The sequence below is a fragment of the Argentina silus genome (assembly GCF_951799395.1).
Source record: "Argentina silus genome assembly, chromosome: 6".
In the NCBI taxonomy this organism is placed as follows: Eukaryota; Metazoa; Chordata; class Actinopteri; order Argentiniformes; family Argentinidae; genus Argentina; species Argentina silus.
In genome coordinates, this window is record NC_139660.1 from 11,634,576 (window position 1) to 11,659,302 (window position 24,727).

At 41.6% G+C, this 24,727-nt stretch overlaps 1 protein-coding gene across 1 annotated transcript; it reads right to left on the reverse strand.

The window, feature by feature from the left end:
- Window positions 1–2,144: 2,144 nt before the first annotated feature.
- On the reverse strand, window positions 2,145–24,602 carry map1sa (microtubule-associated protein 1Sa; the record flags this gene model as incomplete). The annotated part of the gene is made up of 7 exons (XM_083671608.1): window positions 2,145–4,185; window positions 4,780–5,003; window positions 5,127–8,493; window positions 8,630–8,770; window positions 9,521–9,603; window positions 18,357–18,458; window positions 24,446–24,602. The coding sequence occupies 7 exons, from the start codon at window positions 24,600–24,602 to the stop codon at window positions 4,030–4,032; spliced, it is 4,230 nt and encodes a 1,409-aa protein (XP_083527734.1). The 3' UTR covers window positions 2,145–4,029.
- Window positions 24,603–24,727: the final 125 nt, after the last annotated feature.

Genomic DNA, 24,727 nt, shown 5'->3' on the forward strand with positions numbered 1-24,727 from the left:
ATTTTGGCTTGCGAAATCACCAAGGGCGTCAGTTGGGTATGGCAGGTTCAAGACCAATATAAATAATGGAATGTTCCGATCCAGATAACCAAAAATAATGACTAAACATTTGTAGGTCTACCCCCCCTGTAATACTTGTCATCTTTATTACGAATTGTCCTGCAATGATGCAAGTAGCCTCCCAATCTGTCAACGCAATCTGTTTATATTGTGGCCAATACGCGCTCTGCCCCGGTAATTCACAACTGTAAAGTTTATCAGTATGCAAAAGTTGATTTTTTCATGGGCGGAGAATTAAGGAATTGCGGTGGTTGAATTACTGTTAGCCACTCATTTACATACGTTTCATAAATATTCCACAATTAGTTTAATCCATGCACATGCAATTATAACCGCAAATAAAATCCAGTTGCAGCCATTACTGCGGCCCTTGATAAATGTGCCCCTCAGTGCTCAGTTTGTAAGCAAAGTGGGGCATGGTAATGTGAGCAGTGCTGCATGCATTTGGGCCCTATATCTATGCTGGTATAGTCTGGACACCTTGACATTCACAGAGAAGCCATCTGCATTCTACTGCAATTGACCAGAAACAAGCAGATGATAACTGTGATTGTTATTTTTTTTAATGCTTTCCTCTTTTATTGTGCATCTACTTTAGTTCACTTAGGCACTAGTGTAACCACCACTTACGTATACATTATATACAATGTATTGCTCATGACATCCCTAATTTTGCATTTCTAATCAATTTTGAGTATTCCTCTTAAGAATCCCAGCCTCTACAGCCTACAGTGCTGCTTGAACGTATGTGAACCCCTTGTGCAATTACAGATTTCTTTTAGTTTTTACCATGAAATCTTTATTTAAATCAGTCTTTTTTATCTGACATAATAATATTTACCAATTCCATATGTTGGTTTAGAGGAAATCATGCGTCTTGTAGAAAAACTAAATTATAAAGAAATTAGCACAGGTGCAAAAATAAGTGAACCCCAAGTTACATTGGTTAAATCAAGTAGGTAAGTAGAATCAGGTGGGTAAATAACTGGGTACCAAATGAACAAATCAAAGGAGAGATCTTTAGGAAAGAGTTTGGGTGGGACTCAGAGATAAAATAGAGATAAGAAACCTGGTTAGTTTTGTGTTACCCATACAGGTGAATGCAAAACACACCATGCAGAAAGGAAAGGAGATCTCAGAGGACTTCAGGAAGAGGGTAGTGAGATCACATCAGTCTGGGGAAGGCGATAAAACCATCTCAATAAGATTTGAGCTCCATCAGTCCACTGTGAGGCAAATAATTTATAAATGGAGAGCATTTAACATGACAGCAACTCGGCCTAGAAGTGGACGCCCTTCCAAAATATCCCCAAGAAAATAATAAATCAGGCAAAAGCCAACCCAAACATAACATCTAGAGATTTGCAGACCTCCATGCTGCATCTCAGGTAACTGTGCATGCATTAACAATAAGAACACTGAATCGAAATGGCATTCATGGGAGGGTTGCTAGGAAGAAGCCTCCGCTGTCAAAAAAGAACCAAACTGCCCGTCTTAACTTTGCCAGAGACCACCTGGACAAGCCTGAAGGTTTCTGGTCCATTCTCTGGACAGATGAGTCCAAAATTGACCTTTTTGGTCACAATCAAAACCACTATGTTTGGCGAAAATCCAAACGGCCTACCACCAAAAGAACATTATCCCAACAGTCAAGCATGGTGGTGGGAATGTCAAGATCTGGGGCTTCTTTTCCTCCTCTGGACCTGGACGACTCCACATCATTAAGGGAACCATGAATTCTGAAGTATACCAGGAGATTCTTGAACAGAACGTCAAGCCATCAGTCAAGGAGCTAAAGTTGGGCTGAAAATGGGTCTTTTAACAAGACAATGACCCAAAGCATTCAAGCAAATCTACCAAAGAATGGAGAAAGAAGATTTGTGTTTTGGATTGGCCAAGTCAAAGTTTTGACCTAAATCCAATCGAGATGCTGTGGCAGGACCTGAAGTAGGCAGTTCATGCCACACCCCTCAAACCTCACTCAATTGGCTGAGTTCTGTAAGGAGGAGTGGGCAAAAATCCCTCAAAACAGATGTTGGAGATTGATTAGTGCCTATACAAGACGTTTACTCCAAGTTATCGCTGCTAATGGAGGTGCCACAATTAGTGGCTATAAGTAATAGAGGTGCTACAAGCTATTGACTAAAGAGGTTCACATATTTTTGAGTTTTTATTAAATAATGAACTTTTTTTTTTTGTTTGTGTCCTTTATTTGGAATGTCTTTATTACGAATTGGGGTTCAGGTGAAGATTTTATAAGCTCATTTTAATATTTTATACAAAAACAATGACCATCCCTGGAGGGTTCACAAACTTTCAAGCAGCACTGTATGTGACACACAGTGGTCCCATTGACAGTACAATTTGAGTAAGGGTGTCCGAATGCACCTTCTCTATAGTAAAAGGTCTTGTGTAAGGGTAATTGTGGTTTGGATAATGAGTTGATATCCAGGACACCAATGCAAAACTCTGGCCAAGCTACAGTAAGATCCAATTGCAGCGCAGGCTGCACTGTACAGTATCTGTGATGTTGCAAGACATAGCAACACGGGAACGAAACTAGGGTCTTCTTCAATCATGATTTTCTGTCATGTTAGAAATGCAAGACCTACATAGTGTTTCCCAAAAAGCTGGTTTCTTAGTGTGGAAATATATCAGAGTAAACATTTCCTTCAGTGTCTTCTTCATGATACACCAAGGTAAGCACTTAGTAATAATAATAAATACCAAAATTTGTATTCCTTCATGAGATGGCACATGAAAAGCAATTAACAACTTTAGCAATTTTATTTTCTGACAGAATGGAATTTGGTTACTTTAAGAAGTCTACATTTTTGCAAACGCAATGTCTTGCCAATGATTTTTTAAGAACTAAAGAATATAATTCTAAATCTAAAGATAATCTCTACCTTTCATCTACCATGACTTATTGCTAACCTTTGTTGTGTGGCATTAAAATGATCTTGCATTACTTTTCAGTACTAATTATTACCATGTTCTTACCTTATAATTTCCTTAAAAACAGTAACTATAAAAAGACGTGACCCCATATGCAGTAGTATGTGCTCTGAATAATAAGGTTTAATAAGCAACATTTATATGATAAAAACACTGCACATTAAATAATATTTTTGAAACTTGGACTTTTTGAAAATATGACATTGTTTTGTCAATGTACTGTTAATCCTTCTAATCACATGCACTCCATACCTTCAAAGATATTAGATATCTCCTCATAACACTCAGACTGTCATGTCCAGAATTAATAATTCAGTCAAACTAAAATAGGATATAAACATGCTGCCGTCCTTCCATAAGTAAGTGCTGAGGTGAGATTGACCCACCGCCACATACTCATAGCAACTCCTGCTGTTCTCTTTTCTGTGGATAACTGTGCAAATGGCTCTAGGGCTAAATATACCTCACCTATAATAAGCAGATTAAATGATTCATCATTATGGGGAGAACTCAGAGGTTCGGGCAGCTCCTGCAGCTCTTGACTAGTTTCCTCTGAGATGTGAATTTAGTTCATAACTACCTTGCTGTTGATAAGAAATGTGAAGACCTGTTGATTATTTTTTTGACTGAAATCTATGACGCACCACAAATAACAATAACAGTATACTGAGCAGCCCTTCACGTTGGTAGACAAAAGGCTCTGAACATCCATCTGAATGTTCTTTCTTCATTTCCATAGCTTGGACTTACTCTTGGCAAAGGTGGGTCAGAGTCTTGGCTAGCATCCCCTTCATACTCATATGCTTGACTAAGGCTATACTTCATGCATGCTCTAAGACTCAGAGAGCATGCTGGGGGCAGGAAAACATCAGCTGGGGACTAGGAAATTCATCCATCACATTTAAACTGAGAGAGAGAGAGACAGAGTGTGTGTGTGTGTGTGTGTGTGTGTGTGTGTGTTGGTCAGTGAGGGATCTTTAGCTTCTTAATTTCCTTTCACTTCTCTCTTTCTCAGAATTCCACTTTGCAGGCAGGGAAGGTCTCCTCCTGCATGGCCACAGTGCTGTTGCTGCCTAGCACGGTGATTCCCAGCTCTCTCTGCCTCTCATGGGTCTCCTGATACCACTCGTGCATCGTCAGCGAGTCAAATGTGGGGATCAGGGTTAACTGAAAAAGACAAGTAAGGAGAGGTATTAAGGCAATTGAAAATCAGAGCAAACTAAATGGATGTAGACTTTTTTTGTTGACTTTGTAATAATGTAGTATCATGGGTGACATGTTGTATTTCTGAATGTTCAACATTAACGGCTGTCTGCATCCCTGGACAAGTAAAATCTGCAGACATACAAGAGAAATGTAGTCTCAACTTAGAAGAGAAATAAAAATACAGTGCGTCTTCTTTGAATTTGTCTATGCAGGCAGTTTTGAGTTGATCACGACTAGGTCGTGGATGGCTGATCCTGCTTTTTGCTTTGACTCGAGGGGTCAAGGAATTGGAAGCGCTCAATAAACAAAATGCTACACAGAAAACGTCTTATATCCAGAGCTCTGTCTATGAATTAGAGAGTGGTCAATTTCTAAATTTTATATCAAAACAGGGATGGGCGAGCCAATTTACTGACATTTATTTTAAGGATAGCACTATTAAAAATTGCACTGTTTAGCATTGTTATAAACATTCATGGATGAGCGGAGAATGTAAAAACATCATATCAAATGTCCATGTGATCCCTGTCCTAAAACTATAAAGAGAGGGCTGACCTGCACATCAGGCCAGGTAGTCTTTCCCTCCAGCAGGGCGTCCAGGATGGGTCTCATGACTGTCTCCTTGAGGGGCTCATTGCCACTGACGATGTAGCAGGAGGACCGCAGACGTCGAAAGAACTCCACATCAATGGTGGTGGAAGCACAGCCAGAGGGGAGATAAGCCATATCCAAGTAAACTGGTGCACCCCCAGCTGCATTGGCCTTATTACCCACAGAGCCTGCAGGGTACAGAGTTAGAAAATAAGACAGTTTAATGCACTAAAATGAATCTACAAATATGATTTAGAGTGCAAGATGACCATATTCTATTCATCAAGGTATAAAATCCTGTCCGCGCCTACCTGAAGAGAGAAGCTTTGCAGTTCCAGGTCTGGAGCCACTTGTGGTATTACGGGCTGCAGGCCTTGTGTCAAGGCTTGAGGTTGCCTTTAATGTCCCAGTGGCACTGCCAGCCCTGGTCTTGCTGTTCTGAGTTGTAGTGTTGGCGGATAACCTCTGTGTGAATCCTAGTTTCTTGGTTTTAGTGAGGGCACCCTTTGAGTTCCTACTTGAGGCCTCAGCCTCAGGGTCAGCCATGCAGGCACCAGGCTGTGGTGGCAACGGGGGCAAGTCCTTCATTGGTGCTGGGGGAGGATCCTGAGAAGAATGTTGTGCATCTCTGTGGGAAGAGTGAGGGCTGGGATGGTCATGTGGATAGTGGGGTGGGAAAAGGCTGCCAGAATCCTCATCAGAATCCAGATCTGCAGTGATGGAGGGGCAGTCCTCAGTCCCTGGGGGTATATCAGAATCTGAGGCTGTGGGGAGGGATTCACTGGCAGATGTGGGTGGGGTCTCCTGTCCTTGTGGTGAGTGTCGATCACCATTGCCACAGCTTTGTAGCTTAGCCAGGTCCTGGGAGTGATCACTATCATCAGAGAGTTCCCGTGGGCTAGCATTCGCTAATCCGGGAGACAAATGCTGTTGTTGGTTCTCTGGGGACTTTGGGTGCTTAAATTCACAGGGTGAGACCAGGCAGAGGTCTACATCATGGGGAGGGACTTCAGGAAGAAGACTCTGTAGTCCAGATATGCGTTCTTCTGAGTCATCCTCTGGTGGACACATATTGTGAGATGTCCTCAAAGGTAAGGACATGCCCATTTTGGCATCAGAATCTGCAAAATGTCCATTTGAATAGGACCTGTCAACTTGGTCTGCCTTGGGTGATTCATCAATAGATGGGAGCACCTGTTCAAAAGACACAGAGAGAGACTCATCAACTTCTGTTGAATGAGGGGAACCGACTTCAGCAGGCATGGAGGTAATATTAGGGGAGACATCAGTTAATGTGTCTTTGAAGGGGCTCAGTGTCAAGAGGCTTGATTGCTTGTCCTGGGAGGAAGTGGAGTTCTCCAAGTTTCCCCTCAAGGAGCCTAGCTCCGAGTTTCTGCAAGATCCCATCACATGGCAGTCCTCAAACCCAAGGCTAGGTACCCTTCCCCCGATACTGCTGTCTTCACCAGAGCCCAGAGCATCCTCTTCAGGGGATTGGTGGAATGGGGTATGGCCAGCACTATTAGGGGCAGAGTCTGCAGGGGAGACCAACTCCAAAGTCTTCTCATCTGAGCTGGCGCATGCATCCTCTTGTCCATTTCTCAGGGCCCCATCAAGAAGCCTATATTCAGTTGGTGTGAGATCAAAGTTCACACTGCGGTCACTTTTTGGAGTCTTGGCAAGAGGTGATGTTGGTCCCATAGCCTTGTCTGGATTTGGAAGTGTCTCCATACAGCAGAACTTCTCTGGACTTTCCAACATGTCCCCTCTGTCTGTATCTGTTCCTTGTCTGTTCAGCCCATGCACAGAGTTATCTGAAGCAAGTTGCTCCATTTCTTTACTGTCAGTTATTGTATTCACAACAACAGCGGTCTTTGAGCTGTTATCTGAGTTTTTCCCCTGATTCCCATTGTCATTTTCTGCCCTCAGCTTCTCAAATTCTGCAGTCATGTCTTCTGGCGTTGACATTTTGGACCGATCACCATTCCCGTCAGTGGTAGAAGCTTTCTGGCTCTCCTGCTCTTTTTTACCTGGCTTTGACTTCACCCCCTTGTTCAATGCGTCTTTCTTGGGGATGGCCCCATCCTTCCTTAAAGTTCCATTCTTGCCTAAGGGCTTTTTTGCCTCGGCATTACCTAATGAAGGTCCAGTTGTCACTTTCTTGACATCCTTGCCGAGAGGTTTTGCTGGTTTCTTCTCCTCTGGCTTTACCTCCTTCTTGATCTCCTTCTTTGGATCAGGCTTAATATCTTTCTTTGGTTTTAGACCAAGAGGCTCTTTCTTTACTGGTTCTTTCTTTTTCTCTGCATTCTCGTCCTTTTTGGCAACACTGGTGGAGGCCTTCTCGTCCCTCTTTTTCACTTCCCTTTTCTCATCTTTTAAGGGTTCTTTCTTTGTCACAAGCTTTTCAGGCTTTGGAGGTCTTTGTTTAACATCCCCATCCTTCAATTTTGACTTCTCTTCCCCATCCTTCCCTTCTTTAAGGGCAATGTCACTTGATCCCTTTGACTTTGGCTTAACATCTTGCTTCTTTACGTCCCCACGTCCATGCTTGTCCTTCTGCAAGGCACTACCAGGTCTCGACTCCTTGGAAAGGGACTTAAGGCTCTCCCGACTCTCTGCACGTTTTGGTTGTTTATCAGATTTGGATGCTTCAAGGTCTCTAAGGCTCACAACTGGGTGTTTGAGGAAATCTAGATGCTTTAATTTTTCAAGTCCTTCTAGAATCTTGGCCTGTGGAGTACACCCAGGGAACAGAACTCGAATTATCTTCTCTTGGGGATTGGCAGGATGCCAAACCAGTAATGCGCAGATAGAGACAAGGCATGATAGGGGAATCTCTGAGCCTTTGGTGTTAAAGCCATTGCAGGTCTGCATTAAAGCCTCAAGTTCTTTACTGCCTTTGACTGGGTTGAGAATGTACATCTCTAGTCGACCAACTCCCATCTTCTGAAAAAGGATAACTGGCTCAATGCTGGGTCCATTTGAACGACAAAGAGGCTCTGGATTTATTGTCAGCCTTTCTAGGTGCTGCAAAGTGAGTGCCACCTGATCATAGCTCCGCATTTCTTTGGGGTCAACCTGGAGTGACTTAAGTCTCTCTGGGGCATTGAGGAAAACAACCCCAATCTCAGGGGAAATTAGATTTTTCATCCAGTCTTCATTCATCTGAGGACTGGCAGACTGTTCCTCCTCCAGCTCTACTGCTTTTCTTTGAAGAAGACTGTTCACACCTGGTAGATTGTCTACACCAATGTGGGTGAGGAGCACAGAGTCAACTCTGTCCAAATGTCTAACAAGCTTCCAAAAACAAGAGCGTGGATCGGACCCACCATTGACCAAGACATTGAAACCGTTAACAGCAAAGAAGGCAGAGTCTCCTCTCCCACCTGGGAATATATAGCAGCAGGGGCGGGAGAGTTTAAGAAAGCCCACAGTGCTGGGGGGCTCCAGCAGGTCAAAAGGAGACTGTGGCTCCAGGGACTCAGAGAGGTATTCTGTGAATTCTTGCAGACCTTCCATTTCAGGTAGAACTGAGGGCGGATTTGTCTTGATTTCGATGAAGTCCTGTAGATTGTGTTTCTCCAACACAGAGTTCTTCCACACCCCAGAGTTGGGACAACTCAGCGTGAGGCTTGCTTTTAGTGTGGGATCTGCAGAGCTCAACAACTCTCCAATCTATTCAGAAAGATAAAAGTGTTGTTGTTTAACTGTCCCTAAATATATCTGGTAAACGCCAAAATCCATAAAGTGCAAATCAAAATGTGGGGTGGTATTTAATTAGTATGTTAATATGCTTTTTAGTATCACTCACCTCCTCATCAGCAAATATCTGAATGAAGTCATTGAGAGAGAAAAAACCTGTTTGTAAAACCAGGTCTCCTGCCTCTTCAACACATTGTCCAGCAAGGACCAACAGCTTATGATGGGAAACATCAGATATAAGGCGACACACCTATTGAAACAAATGGGAAGTAATGAGTGTAATTTATCCAATTTAGTAAACAATTCTAGATAGAGAAAGTTTATATCTTCTCGTAGATACACTACATTCAAGGTTGTCAACATTTAGCACTTACCTACAGTCTATATGTTTAAAATAGGCAACAAAGCATTGTTTTGGTGAGATAAACCTTGTTAATTTTTTATCCAAATTACATGCATATACTGTACAGATTACATATACAGACTACACAAAATACTTGGTATAGGCAAGCACAGGCTGAAGTAGATTATGTTGGTTCAAATGAGGATGGTTATGTGAGTCATTAAATCAGCTGAAGGATTTGATTTCGAGTATGAAATAAGAGCCAGGTGGCAGGGGACGGGATCTTGTTATGTGATGGCAATGTATAGTGCAGATAGCGTCTCTGAACAAAACAGTAATTAATGGCATGTAGAAGAGACCTTGGTCAAATTCTTATTGAAATATGGTGGAATTAATCAATATTCTTTAACTTTAAATGTATTTTACTCTGTACCGCATAATGAAAAGACAAGTTATCATCATTCTGAAGTTTATTTGAAAATCAATTTACATATTTGAATGTTCAGTCTTCCCATGTTTCCAATTCACCATGTTCTTGAAATGAAAATTCCTTCAACACCAACGTGTTATTAATCAAATACCATGTAAAATGATGCATCTAACCTACAAAAGGCAATAACCAAGAGTGAGCAATGCCAGGCTGTAGTAAAATCTCACCTCTGAGCAGAGAAACTCATGGGATGGGTTCACCACCACCTGGGTATCCAGCACATCTCCACTGTGCTGCAGTGTCCTCTGGCCTAGTGTGAACAAGAAAAGTTAGTCAGAAACCTGAGAATGAGGTGGAGGTAAAAGACTGCTTACAGCTTGGAAGAGACTAGGCCAGGTTAAAAAAAGAAATCCTACGCTTTCTTCAGATCTGCTGACAGCAATGGGGTAGGGGTAGGGGCTGGGGCAATAGGCTGAGAATTGTATTTGGATCAAACTGAGGGAACTGGATCTTGGAATTAAAATCAGCTGGTATGTGGACAGTTTGGAAATGAGAGACCATCCACTAAAATGTTCAGCAGGTTGTGTAAATAGCAGGGTCAAAATCCAATTTGAGACATCTTACAGTAAACCGATTAACAGATGTAGATGCCTTCAGCTTGCAGCCTCTGTTGATTATTGGCATAGAAAGAGCTCTGTCTGCCCTGTTGCAGCATCAGAAACAACCAGTCTATGGACACTAACCTGAGTGGAATGCTTTGTGGACAGAGAGCTACAACGCTCCTCAGTTTGACATCTGATTGAATTAAGGCATAGAGTGATTAAGGCATAGAGCTTTGCATAAAGATAAACTTTGGGCCAGCTGTGTGACTCGAGCTTTCACGGGTGTAGTGCTTGTCTGAACAAAGGACAGGTAAAAACAGGCAAAGAACTGAAACCAGACTAGGCTGAGGGGAGACCAACATGGTGCACCCAATACACTGTCTCAATACAAGACATCAACCTATAATTGAGGTCTTGAATTTCCCTACCAAAAAATATCCCCCCAAAATTGCAACAATTAGTCTGTACAATACATCCATACTACTCAAAATAATCCAAGTGAGGCCATGGCTGTGCCATGTTGAGGCTGAATTAATTACCTATGCATGTGCCACACTCTCTAACTGCATCACATGCCAGACGACAGGGCCACTCACTCGTGCGCTCCAACCAGCAGCATACCCAGCATCACAATGACCCTCTAAGACAAATAGTTGAAACTTAAAACTTCCCCAGGCTATTGCACACAGTGCATATAAACCTGGAATAACAACGACTCAAAACTTAGTGGGAGTGAATTTACCGGATAAAGTATTTGTTATTATTTGATTTCAGCAAATCACACGGCTGCGATGAGTAGCTCCGATTTAGAAATGTGTGATGTGCAAGCACTGGAGGAAAGTGCTGTGGGAGATGAGTGATGCGAGGTAAAGCCAATGGCTAGGCGCCGTCCCTTTTCGGCACTGTTTCTACTGCCTTAATGAAGACCAAGTTTGACACGTTGGTCCACCAGACCTTTTGCGCGTTGGAGTGTCGGGGAAGGAGACTACTTAAAACTTGACAATTCTCTACACTGAATCAGTTTTAGGGAACAGAGGGGAGGGGTGTAGAAGCATTTTGCTATGGTTACATGCTCTATAGATACAACAAAAAGAAACACGTGTCAGAGTAGACTCTGGCAGTCTCGGACTTCAATACCTACACCAGCTTAAGTATCACGATTTAGATTCTTAAACAGTACCACAGCAATCAAAAAAACATCAGGCAAAGTAAAATAATATCCTATTAAATAACAGAACGTGGAAATTCAGATTTTCATATCCTTAGCTATTACACCTATTTGCTGACCTGTCGTGATTTGAACTCCTTGAAGAGGTCGGATGCCTATCGGAAAGATGCTTGGCTAAATGTGATGAGTTGCATCCCTTTGACTGCATGGCCTTGTAACGTCTTTTACAAATAGGCTTTGTGATTTCAGTCGGCTCACTGTCATCATTGGCTCTAGAAGCAAAGTAATGCCAGATTTCACTTCTAGCATCCTTTTTAATCAACAAGTTGGGGACGGTCAGCATCGACACTTGCGGCTTCCATCCTTTTCTTTCCTCCTTGTCAACGCTTTGTGTGCAATTGTTTAGCATTGTCTTTCCTAGCCAATCACGCCCACTATGCATGCAGAGCGCATGCCAGAGGGCACTGCCCCCCCGCTCCCCGTGAGCATAGACAAATTACGCTCATAACATAATATTCTGCACAGCCCAAAGTAAATATTGCGATAGGCATTTATGGTTACAATTTTTTTTTTTTAATAATAATAATAATTCTTATATAGTATAGAACCGTTTTCAAAGCAGGGTATCACAATACTTTTGTAGAACTGGTACATTGTGCAACACTACGTCAGAGAACAAAGGACATTGTCCTTATCGAGTTTAAAGTTAACACACTAAATGGCATCAAAGTACACAAGAGAGGAAGATAAGACAGAAAACAAGATAATGCACATTACCAAAGAGATGTGTAATAACAGATCTATATAAATATGTGCAGTCAGTGCACCAAAAATCAAGTGGACAGTTACCCAAAAGCCCAGGCGAAGTCAGATTGTAAGCATTTTGAGTCCAGTCACTGGTAAAGGGAGACAGGAGATCTGAGAGAAAGATGTGCACTGTGACGGTTGCTGAAGTGGTATGTGTAAGCGGGTTTTGAGCCTCTTATTGGATTACTGCTGCATTAAGGAAGTAGCTACGGTATCTTGGAACATGGAGATAATAGCGCTCAACCACTAGATTATCCGGTGAACCAATCGACAACCACTCTCTACTATCACCGACCCAACAGCATATTGTTTACTAAAGAAAACTATCCACTTGAAATGTATAATACTAATCAAACAGCATCAGACCCCTGGTGCCTTGATTGGACAATGCTGCCTGATATACAAGAAGAATAACAGCTCTGTTTGCAACCCTCTAATGGAGATGCATTTTACATAAAAACATGAGCTGCATTATTGAATTTGGATTATCTGGATTATTTTACCAATGTCAAACTGGGTCTCAATCTCATAAGCAATAAGCCCTCTCATTCATAAGCCCTATTCATGTCAAAAGAGGACAATATGAAGAACACTAACACTATGACGAGTCTCCCACTAAAATGCATCAGGTGGAAAATCTTTGTTGCTATGAGAAGAACATGCAAGGCTTCATGACTGAAGTGTCATGACTGAATCAACATCCCATCCCTCTCATTAACCCAGACAACCTCCCTTTGCTGTGCTCAGTAGAGGAACTGTTCTTTCCTGTCACCACAGCATGTGTAAAAAGAGAGGGCTCCGGCTGCAACCTTGACCCTTGTGTAGAGCAGAAATCCAACACATGGAAGGAAGCACTTTCTTCCTTCCTGTCAGCTAGTAAAGCTAGCACGGTGCTACGGTGACAGCTGCAGAGCTAGGATTTAGCCAGAAAACAATGACAAGGCATGGGTTTGGCACAAACAAACTTCATTTGTATATTGTTATCTGCCTAGACTCTATTAAATAATAGTTTTGCAATTAAAATAAAACAATTGTCACAAATGTCAATAATCTAACCCTGTGCTCCATACGCAAAAACCTGAAAGCATTTAACTACTAGAGGTCAGACAAGATTAGATTGTTATCAAATTATCAGCATAAACCTTAAACCTGGCATGACGGCAAACACCTAAATTATTTACCTAAAAAAGGTCCACTTGGGTCAGCACTTTTCTCCTGTAATGTGCTTTGTGTCTGGTGTACCCTCACTGTAAGCACTGTCCTACGAGAGACATGTGGCCCTTCATGAGGAAAATTAGTATGACTCAAATGCACAAATGGGCAGTACATTTCTGACTCAACATCAGCCATGACAGAGAAGTGGGGCTAACAGAAACTGCCCAAGCATGACACTTAAACAAAGGATTAAGACAAAATCCATAATCCATGCTCTCTGACCGTATGACCTCAGATTTTATTAGCTACAGTATATGGGCTTTGGGAACATTTCATCCTTCAGGGCGGTTCCTTTGTTCTGCAGTCAGGTTCTTAATGTGCACACACACACTACTTGCTCTGCGCATTTTGTACTTGTGCCCAGGAGAGAATCGGTAGAGAGAGAATGCATGTTGACTACAACAAATGGAATGAGAGTAGATATGGACATTTTTAAAACAGAGTTGGTCCCCATTAAGATAACTTTATATTCAAACAAGTTCCACTTAACCCTAACCTATTATTCATGAGCTGATCTGTTATCTGTATAATCATCAACTCGATTTTGGCAAATATAGGACAATTTCTGTCATTCATCAAAGGATGTAATCTAAAAAGCTGACCAACTTTTGTTTGACTGCTGTTAAAAAGTTAGAATGACTCGAACGCTACTTGTCAATTCAGTCAAATTTGTAAGTCCATTACAATTCAATGATTTCTCAATACTGAAATTGAAAAAGAGAAGCTTTTCACATCATACATTTTTTAAATTTAGTTTATTTTCAAATCACCTGAATTGACTTAATTGAAATCAAATTGACCCCAACACAATGTGCCCTCTGATGATTCTCTCCTTTCATCCTAATGCCCAGCCCATCCCACCAGCGCTCCAGTAGCTAATGCACTAGCAAGCTCTGACGCTACACATTCCTCAGCAGCTGGCTTCCCATTAGTCAACCGGCTGTCGGAAGAGGCTCATAAGCAATAAGCCCTCTCAGCCCTCTCTGTGGATTCCATGGTGGAGCTAGCACTGTATTTGAGCATTCACAGATTTCTTTCCATAAAGGTCTGGCTCATTATGTGGCAAGGTTTTTAGGAGTTAGTGATACACCAGCTTGAGAGTGTGTGTGAATGAGTGAATGAATGAAGAGAGAGAGAGAGTTGCTCTAGACTAAGGGAAGAAGGGAGAGTCTTCAGGGTGAGGAGGGTGCAGCTGTGGCCAACTATTTTGAGCTGATGGAGGTCACACCACCTCCTACTCTCCCTGGCATTTCTCTGTTTTCCATCAGCCACCTGTCATTCCTTTGTCATCCTCCTACATCACCATAAACTCTCAACATGGAAACTAGATAAGAGTCCGAAGGAGATTCTCTGGCATGTTCTACGGTTGTATGGTCGAGGTATGAAGTATGAAGGCTGGGCATGAGGATGAAAGGAGAGAATCATGAGAGGGCATATTGTGTTGGGGTCAATTCGATTTCAATTAAGTCAATTCAGGAAGTGACTTGAAAATAAACTAAATTAAAAACTTTTGATGTGAAAAGCTTCTATTTCTCAGTTTCAGTATTGAGAAATCATTGAATTGTAATTTGACAAGAGTATTTTCAACAGAAATGCTGCCTCTGTCACGTTTCCCTTGGCATTACTTTAGTGGGGTGATCTTAGGTGGGGCTACACAAACACGACTGATCGGGGACAGCACCAGTACCACCAATTGCACAGCAAAGACACTAAGACATTTAAATGAAAACATTAACTCATGTCTATCATTAGCGGCAGATGGAGTCCAAAAGGGCACAAGACAATGTGCCTTTTGTCAAATAATGTCCATCTCTCTGATCCCTTTCTGGTCACCAGCTAGGCCTATTGCCTCCGGATGTTTATCCAAACACTGTCCCCACTGTCACAAGCAAACCCATTTCATATGTTTTGAAGATCAAGAAAACAGTGACTAAATGTGTGTGATCCTTTTAGTGCTGCTGTGGAAGAAGAAACAAAGCTTGAAGACTGAGAGAATGTCACTTGTGTGTGTGCATGTTAGTCATTCGGGACTGTCTCATGAAAAGAACAAATTGGACCCAAGGGGCAGTCTAAGTCAGGGGGTCACCAACCCACTTGAAATGTTAGATGAACGTTTGTTCAATGTTTTTCTTCAATGCTCCCCTTTTAAAACAGAGGAGTATTTGTTTATCTGTGTTTTGCATTGCATTAACACATGAATATACTCAAGCACTCCTCGGTCAGCTGAGTGCTTCAGTGTTATGAGAACAGCCTGTGGCCAAAACATTAATGAATGGTTCTGCAGCATCTTCAGTGTCCACATAATAAGAGGGCGCATAATCCAGAAAGGCAAGTGTCATCAAGAGGCAAAGTGAATCAAATCAGACAGCCATTGGTCTTTAACTCAACGTAAATTCTATCAATTCTATCTAAAAGGCATTCATCCATGACAATAAAAAGCACAGCATATTACAAAGTGAATTATCTATTTGAATTAGGCTTTTAAGGGAGTTGAAAAAAGATTGTACGCAGTTGAATGTCTGGAATAAATGGCAACACCAACTGAAAAGTTCAGATGAATTACGGAAACCGGGGGGTGAGTGTGAACTCGCTGGTGTGTGCCTGACTGAGCAGCCCCTCACCAGCAGAGCAAGACAAACTTTCTAATCCATGAGGCCCTCAGCCAACTGCTGTCACTGCTGATCTCCAGCCAGACAGGTCCTGCACGCACATCCCTGATGTCAGGGCACCACGGTGTTGCTAGCCACAAAGCCCCTGTATGCTAACAGCAGAGGGGGGAGAAAAACCCAGAAGGGAAGAGCTAACAATAGGATGAGAATGGGAAAGTATTTGGAATTCAATGAGGTTCCAGAGGCTCAGTTGGTTGAGTATGGTGCTTGCAACAGCAGAGCAATGCATTTGATTCACACATGGGCCACATATACTGAATTTGTGTAGCCAATTGTAGATAAAAGTGTCTGCTAAATGGCTATCAATGCAAAGGTGTTATGGGCAGGCCACAGTGGGCTGGGTCTGGCCTACAGCACCTCCTTGCCAGCCCCTAAAATTGTCTGGTTAATTGCATGACATTTCGTGTAATGTCTGTACATTTTGTAATTTCATTTCATTCAAATTGATAACAATAATGCTAAGATTCCCAATTAAAATTAATAAACAAAAAAGGTAAAATATTAACCAATGAATCATGACAGACGTTTGGCACCGACAGTCCCTTGCAAAATTATCCACCCTCCTGCACAATTTGTATCTTTTGTTGCCTCAGATCAGTTTCTCCCACAAAAGTGGAGGAAATATATATTCATTTCTTTGTATTATCAGAATTTGATTACTGAAAAGACCTGTTTGCATTAGTATTCACCCCCCATCCCCTTTGCCATGGCACTCCTATTCAAGTATTGTTAGGGTGTTTGCATGTTGTGTATAGGGTCACTAATCAAGCTAGGTAGTAATTAGGGACGCACCGATTAATGCTTAGTCTCACAGGCCAATGGATAGACCAAGATTTCACATTGAGAAAAACTATTCTGCACTCACAGGAGTCACACACTGCAGAGGCTCTCTATGGCATTTGATAAAATGTTTGAAACATGGAACATTGATAATCACAAGTGCATGCAGTGGAGGAATAATGCAAAGAACATGGCTAAAGCGTCGGCCACTTCAAACACCCCGCCCACAATTGAGACAGTTTACATCGAGCAGAAGCGCGCACTCACTGCATACGTCGCAGATTATGATCTGCCCACAACACTCAGTATGCACCAGTGGGGATTAATCAAGAACATGCTCACTCTTCTCTCCCCATTTGAACAATTAACAAGAGAGATAAGCGCATCTAAGGCATCTGCTGCCGACGGGGCAGTGAGACGTCAAAAAGCACGCTATTAGAGGCTGTGAAAAAACCCTTTAATAAAATTTAATCCGACCCCCTTTACTGCGTCACAACCCTACTGCATCCGAGGTATAAGGACCATTACTTTGTTGGGGACACAAAACAACGTACACAAGATATGCTTGAGACACAACTGGGCTTGTTGGGTAGGCCTGCTGGAGATGGACACGGGGCACACAGCACAGAGACAGGTGACAAAACACTCCAGAAAAGGGCATGTAAGGACACAGACGGGGCACGAGCACCGCCTCTGCTTGGCAGGTTCGACGAGATTCTGGAGGAGAACAGACCACCACCAGATGTGCTGCGCTTGTCCTATCAAGTAGATACTTCGCAGAAGTCTCCATACCGAGACACTAGAGCACATTTGGATACTGGAGCGCTAATCAAGGCTGTTTCCCTTAGATATTCAGTGCTGCGTCTCATGTTATAGATGAAAAGAAGAACAGACTGAAATGCGAGAATGCAGAGATGATTTTGTTTGTAAAGAAGAACATGCCTCTGTTGCTTAAGAAGTAAAGCTGTTGCATACTTGTAAAGAGTAGGCTAAAAGCTGGGTGTATCTCTTTGTTAGGCCTATTTGTTTTCTTGCCATCTTGATCGATTTTCTGTCGCAGTTCTGCTAATAAACTCTGTAAGCACAATTTATCAGTAAGCACAATTTATATTACACACAAAGATGTCTAGTTATTTTACTCATAAAAAATAATCTAAAATGTATTCATTGTGCCTTTTTGTGATTAAATCTTTTGTTATTCAAATATATATATATACACACATACATACACAGAAAAACAGAACTTTTGTTGTGGAAAAATGTTACAAAAATAAAATACTAAAAGTTGTTCCATTACTTATATGATTGAATGTGTTCATTCAAAAGATATAGAAAAATATTGATTCATCTTATGCCAGGTAATCAGTATCGACCTGTTATGTTTGAATAATCAGTAATCGGTATTGGCCCATAATTTTCTAATCGGTGCATCCCTAGTAGTAATCAAGCCAACTGCCAAGCCAACTAAGTAGCTAGCATGCAAACTAATGGCTATGGATGATGCTAGCTAGGCAACATCACCTTTGTAGTTGCCAATCCTGAATGGAGAAAAAAATATTGTGCTCGCTGACATAAGTCAAATGTGTTCAAATGTCTTATGAGTTAGACAGGAAAAGAACGGCATGGGTTGGTGATTTGGTTGGTATTGGAGATCTCAGCTGTTCACTCAGCTGCCCAACACACATGCAATTCCATTTTGGTAATTTACCCCAGAGACATGAGCTGCTGGTCACCAGTCTGTCCAGGCTAGCTAGATAGTAAGAATGGAACTTTTATTTCAGGAATCAGATCGGGAAAAGTTCCAAAATGACCCTCCCCTTACCTTTGACTTCTTCAGAGAAAAATGCAGAGTGTCGTGACACAAAGAGCTTGAGCTGCTCGTCCAGGTTACAGGCAGTCAGGTCCACGTCCCATGAGCGGATGCCTGTGGAGAGGCAGCGAAAGACACACCAGGGCAGTTAGAGAGAGCACCCCAATACGCAATAGCACATTCAATTATTCAAACCAAACATTCACATGAGAAGGCTACTTTTACCAGGGCTTCAAAGTGAGACCACAAAAGATACATGATATCTTATTCTCACTAAAACTGAAAAGCAAGTCTTCATTACAGAAGAAAATGAAAACAATCAATGTAACAAAAGGAACCTGGTGGAGCTACCCTAACAGAAGCTACAGCCTTATACTGTGTAATTATCCTAGACAGGGCTGGAAGTGAAACGTAACCTGGCTCCAACAGTTACTTCCTAATAATATATACAGACACACTCCATGCCATTTTATGACCATCTATTGGATGACACATCCAAGTTAAATTACATGGTTGCTATGTTAATGTCAGTCAGTCTAAGGAATTGTTTTTAGAGGGAAATTCTGGTGAAGGCTTCATACTGAAAAACTGAGATTTCTGGGAAAGACTTTACTTCTTGTGTCCTGGGTGGGAAAGCAGGATTAATGAGTAAGCGAGCTAACTTTAGTCAGATCTGTAATCAACATTTTCTGTTCTAAAAGGAGTGCTGGAGGAAAAGCCAGATCAGAAACAATGGTAACACATCCGTCAGTAAGGAGTAACCTACTCTCTCACAGGTTAAATTCATGTGCTCGACAAATTCAATCAGATTCCCTCCCTTCTGCAAGTATTGTCTGCAAGATCCACATCAATCAAGACATTACAATATCTAAGATCACTTGTTTTAATATTATCATCACCAGCATATGATAATAATAAAACAAGTATCACTGTATCAAACATGCTTTTGTACAATCTCAACTATTGTGTTTATCAATTTTATCCATATGCACTTTCAAATCTTAACGATCTTAGATATTGTAATTAACAATATTATAATTAATTAACAAACTATTATTTTTATTGTTACTATTATTGACATTTCATCAAATCTAAAGCATTATTAAATCTAAACACTAAGACTACTAAAATGCATGATGAGAAATCAGTGATATTTCACAACAAAATGAAAAATATATTTTTTAATATATAGTATTAGATCATGTTAAGGCTAATATGAGCAGCAGGTGGTGATATTGGTTGAAAATCAATATGAAAATCTGGCTCTTCATTGCAGCTTCCTGAATTACTTCAACGGAGCCATCAGTGTTCATCTCTCGTGCATTTCAGCGCATCATGTGAACGAGTTAACTTAATTCAGGTCTGATTAAGCAGCATCACTGGACTCGGAATCAGCCTCTCTGGAACTGAATTATCCTGACTTCAAACTTCAGGTTAGCTGAAGCCGGATAGCTTTAGAGAGCTCTGAATTTATTTTCTAAGATCTCTTTCTGGAATACCCCCCTGGTAATCAAATAAGAAATGTATTTTGAGTTAATAAGTAACTGACATAGGACTTCAGTAAACAATATGATTAGTTCCATCATGCCGCTGTCACCATTGGAGGCACCGACTGCCATGTCAACATGACTATAAATACAGTGCTGCTAACTGAACAGATGCCTCATATTCCTGCATAAATGACATGCCCAAGAAAAACAAAAGGATTCCAGTGCGTTCAAATACAGAAAATATGATCAGATTACTGAGAACTATTGTTTTGTTTTGTTAAATGGAGAACATAGAAATTATTAATATTTTTTCCAATAGTGCAGCCAGCAATTAGGCTATGAAGGTTAGGCTACAACTCAGATGTCTAGGCTACTGCTTATCAAGCTTCAGTGTGTCTGAAGATGTGAAGCAGTGTATTGTTCAAAAGGCAGGATACTGACTTCGTACAGTCCACATGAGGCCTGCATGATAAGCACACAACATTGCCAAGAAAGGGCACTGTAGTAAGAGGATTGGCCATTTTTGAAGGCTTAAGCATTACACGTGTTAATGACATAATTAACTTTAACAGTAGGAGAGCAACATCAGTATTCAATTCCGCTGTGTAGCATATATTACTCTTTCTAGCAGTGTAGACCCAGACAAACAAATGCATTTGGAGACATATTCCTAAAGGGCCATATTCCTGCTTAGGCCTTTTTGACTGGAGAAGTAAAGAAGATCTACTTTTAAATTCAAGAGGGACGATGACAAAGCAAGGGGAAGAAACTTCCCCTTCTATGTAGCTGGGACAAATTTAGCCCTGATCTCATCGTCATATGTTGTTTTTACTGTGCAAGGCCTACTTCTCCAAATACATAGAAAAAGAATAACGTAGCTGTGGTGGAAAATGCTTTCTCCAGGGCATGACGCTCATCTCCCAGTTGTCTGCGAGTCAGACATTCACAAAAACATAAAAAGCATCTCAGTTCCATTAGATGCAGAGTTTTTATTTTCTTGGCATTTCTAGGAAATAGTAAAAACAAAACTGCCCGTTTTCTCTGATGGCCTGACTGATGGGTATTAACTATGAAGTAATTTCAACTATTATAACTAATGCTTGAAATTGGAATTTCATGTCAGACACAGGGTCAGGCACAAAGCAGAGCAACTCTACAGTACAAACACAGTATCTCTATGCTCTATCCCAGATAAGACATGTAGGCTTAGCTAGCTTCAAAGCAAAATGTCTACTCATTAACATTGTGTTACCTTGATAATGACTGCCTTTTGAAAATATGAATACTAACAGCTGATGGGCAGTTCAATTTGAACGGTTGTTCATTATACTTTGAATATTGGCTTTGCCAGGTGGGTCAGTCTAATCTGTTTTCAATCCAAGTCACATTAACACAGACACTCAAGGGGGAGCACACAGAACACTACGGGTGGCAGATGGGAAACAGGGCTGAGAGGTTCTGAAAGGGTTCTAGAGTACACAGCAGCAGCTGTTAAGGCTCAGGCCTCCAGTAACAAGAGGAGACCCAAACTTAATGTGTGCCTGGCTGGACTGGAGCCGGACTGACCCACTGTTGGGTTGGTGCAAAGGACAGCCCAGCAGGTCAACAATTTTTGTTATCTTTTCCAGGCTGTCCATCAGCACAATAGAACAACACATAAGAACAAGCACAGCTGAACCAACTAACTGACGGGCCATCTGCACAGCATCCTCCTCGCAATATAGACCCTCCTTTTCATTTGCACTTTGCCAACAACCCAAGTAGTCTCCTTAACATTGGCCATGTATGACAAATAGGGTATTCAGAGACTGTATCAGTGTCTAAATAAACATGACATTAATCATGAACTTTATAAGCCAGACTGAAGTATCAATTTGAAGTCAGTGATGCTCCTCAACAAGACATATTTCAAGCTTTGAAACTGGCTTTTCCCCCCCCAAAACAGCCAGGATGGGAAGAAAATGTTTAGCAGTGTGACACACACACGCACACGCACGCACACGCACACGCACACACACGCACACGCACAGCTAGAATAGGGTACAGTGTGGACTAAGGCAGAAGAAAAATGCACTGTGTAGATAAAAGGGGGGCTAGTGGGAGCCTTTCATAAGCTTACGCAACTGAGTGGTAAAGTATACTTTGGCCAATACCTTAGATAAATATTTAAATGACTGAACTTTGCACACTAGACAATCTTCCTCTGAGAACTCTCTGTAAGACACACCCTAAATCAAGCGTACATACAAAAAGCTTTATCCTCTCCATCAAAGCTCAAGCTGAACCTGATAGAAATTGCAGACAAGTGTAACTGCTAACTTACCCAACCCCTGCATCTAAGGACCACACACTCCTAGCAACCCAGAGTATTCTGGGTACATCCTCACCTCGCTTCTGGACTGCATGGCTGATGGATGTCTGAAAAATGATGAGGTAACTGAATAGCCCAATGCTAAAGAACGAATGGCTGAGGAAACAGCACGCGTCGTGATGAAGGAGATATTGGCATTCTCCAACACTCTGGTGAAGCCAAGCTGAAGTAAATGGGATGCATTATTTATGCTCTGCAGCTTGGGCTGGGCTCTCAAGGCTGCTGGCATCTATAGGCCCAGTGACTGCAAGCCTCAGACTTCTCCACCATCACACTAAACTGTGTCATGTCACACGCATGCATAACCATTGCAGTGGCATTTGGGACCAAACCAATTCATTGTCATCCCAGTAAAATGAGGCCCCAGCCACAAACTAACATGACAGGAATGAAGCACTGTCAGAGCCAGAGGACATTATGCCAAATGTTTCAGCGGGCACCAGCCTACGCAAAGTACACAGAAATCAAATCACCATTTGATTTGTCGTCTGTTTTCTAGTAGCCTGAGGTGACAAATCTCTTCCTGAGATCTGTAATGCGACACACAAATTTGGATGTTGATGTTATAACAATGCTCTTAAAAGGCCAGACCTTGGAAAAACCTGCATCATGACCTTTGGAGCCTTCAGTAGAGCAGTAGATGCACACTGGACTCCCAGCTTAGTAAGGAACCTCCAGAGATTCAGCACAGAGGCAGCTTGTGTCCAGACAGAAGTCTAATACTGTGCATCATACACTATGGATGCGAACCAAGCTAAACATTCCTCCAAGGCAAGTCGTCTACACTCCATCATAAACCTAAACCTACATCACATGAAAACACTAAATGTATTTGTTACCCTGCTCAATGTGTCCAATGATGACAACATACTGCACCTTTGCAGTAGTGAAGTGTACAGATGTGGAGCCCTACCATGGGCTTGCTGTCATGGGTAAAAATGTGAGAGTTGCGGTGTGGTTTATTAATGCTCTGTACAAGACGATGAGCTCAGCATAAAACAGCTTCCCTTAATCAATGGGGGAAATGAAAGAAACAGCTAGAGGCACACAACCAACACCAGTAAAGCAAATTCCAACACTTGAGCTAGAGGACCTGCACAATGCGTCCTCATTTTTGTAACTAATGGAATGAACAGGCTGTCTCAAAACATCCTCTACCCAACGTTGTTGACTACACATGAGAGAGAAAGATTGACTGCACAGAGATTTGAGATAATGATTCTGAGATTTGGCCCTTGTACAAAACCTTTTGAGAAGGAGGCTTAGCCTAGTTGATGAAAGTAAGGATATTTGAAAATGTACTTCGTACAGCGGTGTCTAGAGAGGTTGAGTATTATCTAGGTTCTGGGTATCAATTATCAAGTTCTCTTAAATATGAGTGTTCAAATGTCATGAAAATGTACACACAGTACAGAAATATTGTAAACATGGCATGTATATTTAAAATATTTTGCTGATTAACAGAAATTGTTTTATGCAGTGCAATCGCCAAGCCAAACCCTGTAATTCAAGGGTGTGCAGATATACTAGGCTAATGCAGGCCTATCACTAATACTAACTGGATTTAATGGCCAGGCAGGCGATATGTAAACTTAGCAGCTGACCTATCTAGTTCATGGTCTTTGCATTGTTTTAATTTATAGTAATTTATCATTCGTTCCAAATCTAGCCAGTGATATGAAACCAAAACACCATTAAGTATTCAAAGTTAAATTAGCAAGTAATAATCCAGAAAAATTAGGGAGAAAAATGATATTTTGATTTCAATAGCTCAACAGTTAGGTTAGAAACATGTTAGGATATTTCCGTTTCATTTTACCATATAGGAGATATAGGAGACTACAAATGTAAGATGAGAAATGTGCTTCCAACATCTGCGGCCATGCCCTAAACATTTAGCCACAATAGAATAAGTTCTCATCTTTCAGTTTCCCCTTTCTTGCAAGCTGCTGTAAACGGGGGGCTCTGTGACAATAATGCTTTCTTTTTACCTGTCACAAAATACTTGTGTAAACTCAGGAGACGGCTAAATGTTTCGATGCAATCTACTGGCTGACTATGCAAAGAAATAACATTTCACACCGACTTGTCTGACAAGCACAGTACTTCGATGGCTATCTAGCAACGTCACCTGGCTGGGCTCTCTGTGTGGCTCGGCTAACTCTGCTAGCTCACGAGCCGAGGCAAGGGAGGAAGCGCGGGTTGGCGTAATTCATTGTAAACCCATTGGACTACATTACCTCTCTCTATCTCCGCAACAACATAGTCCACAAGTCCAGTTCTACTATGTTCACCAACGATGACCAGCAAAGAATACTTGTCATTGCTGAAGCCTGGATGTGAAGTACGGTTTGCATTTTCCATTGCATCCATCCCTCCAGTTTGTTGTGTCGCCATGTTGAAAAGTTTATCATCTAGAGACGCCCCTACTTTATCTAGGGCGGGAAAAGCTGTCAAGTGGCACTTTACAAGACCAATCAGAGTAGCCCTATATTGGATGAAGGTACCGTCTGTAAAAAAAA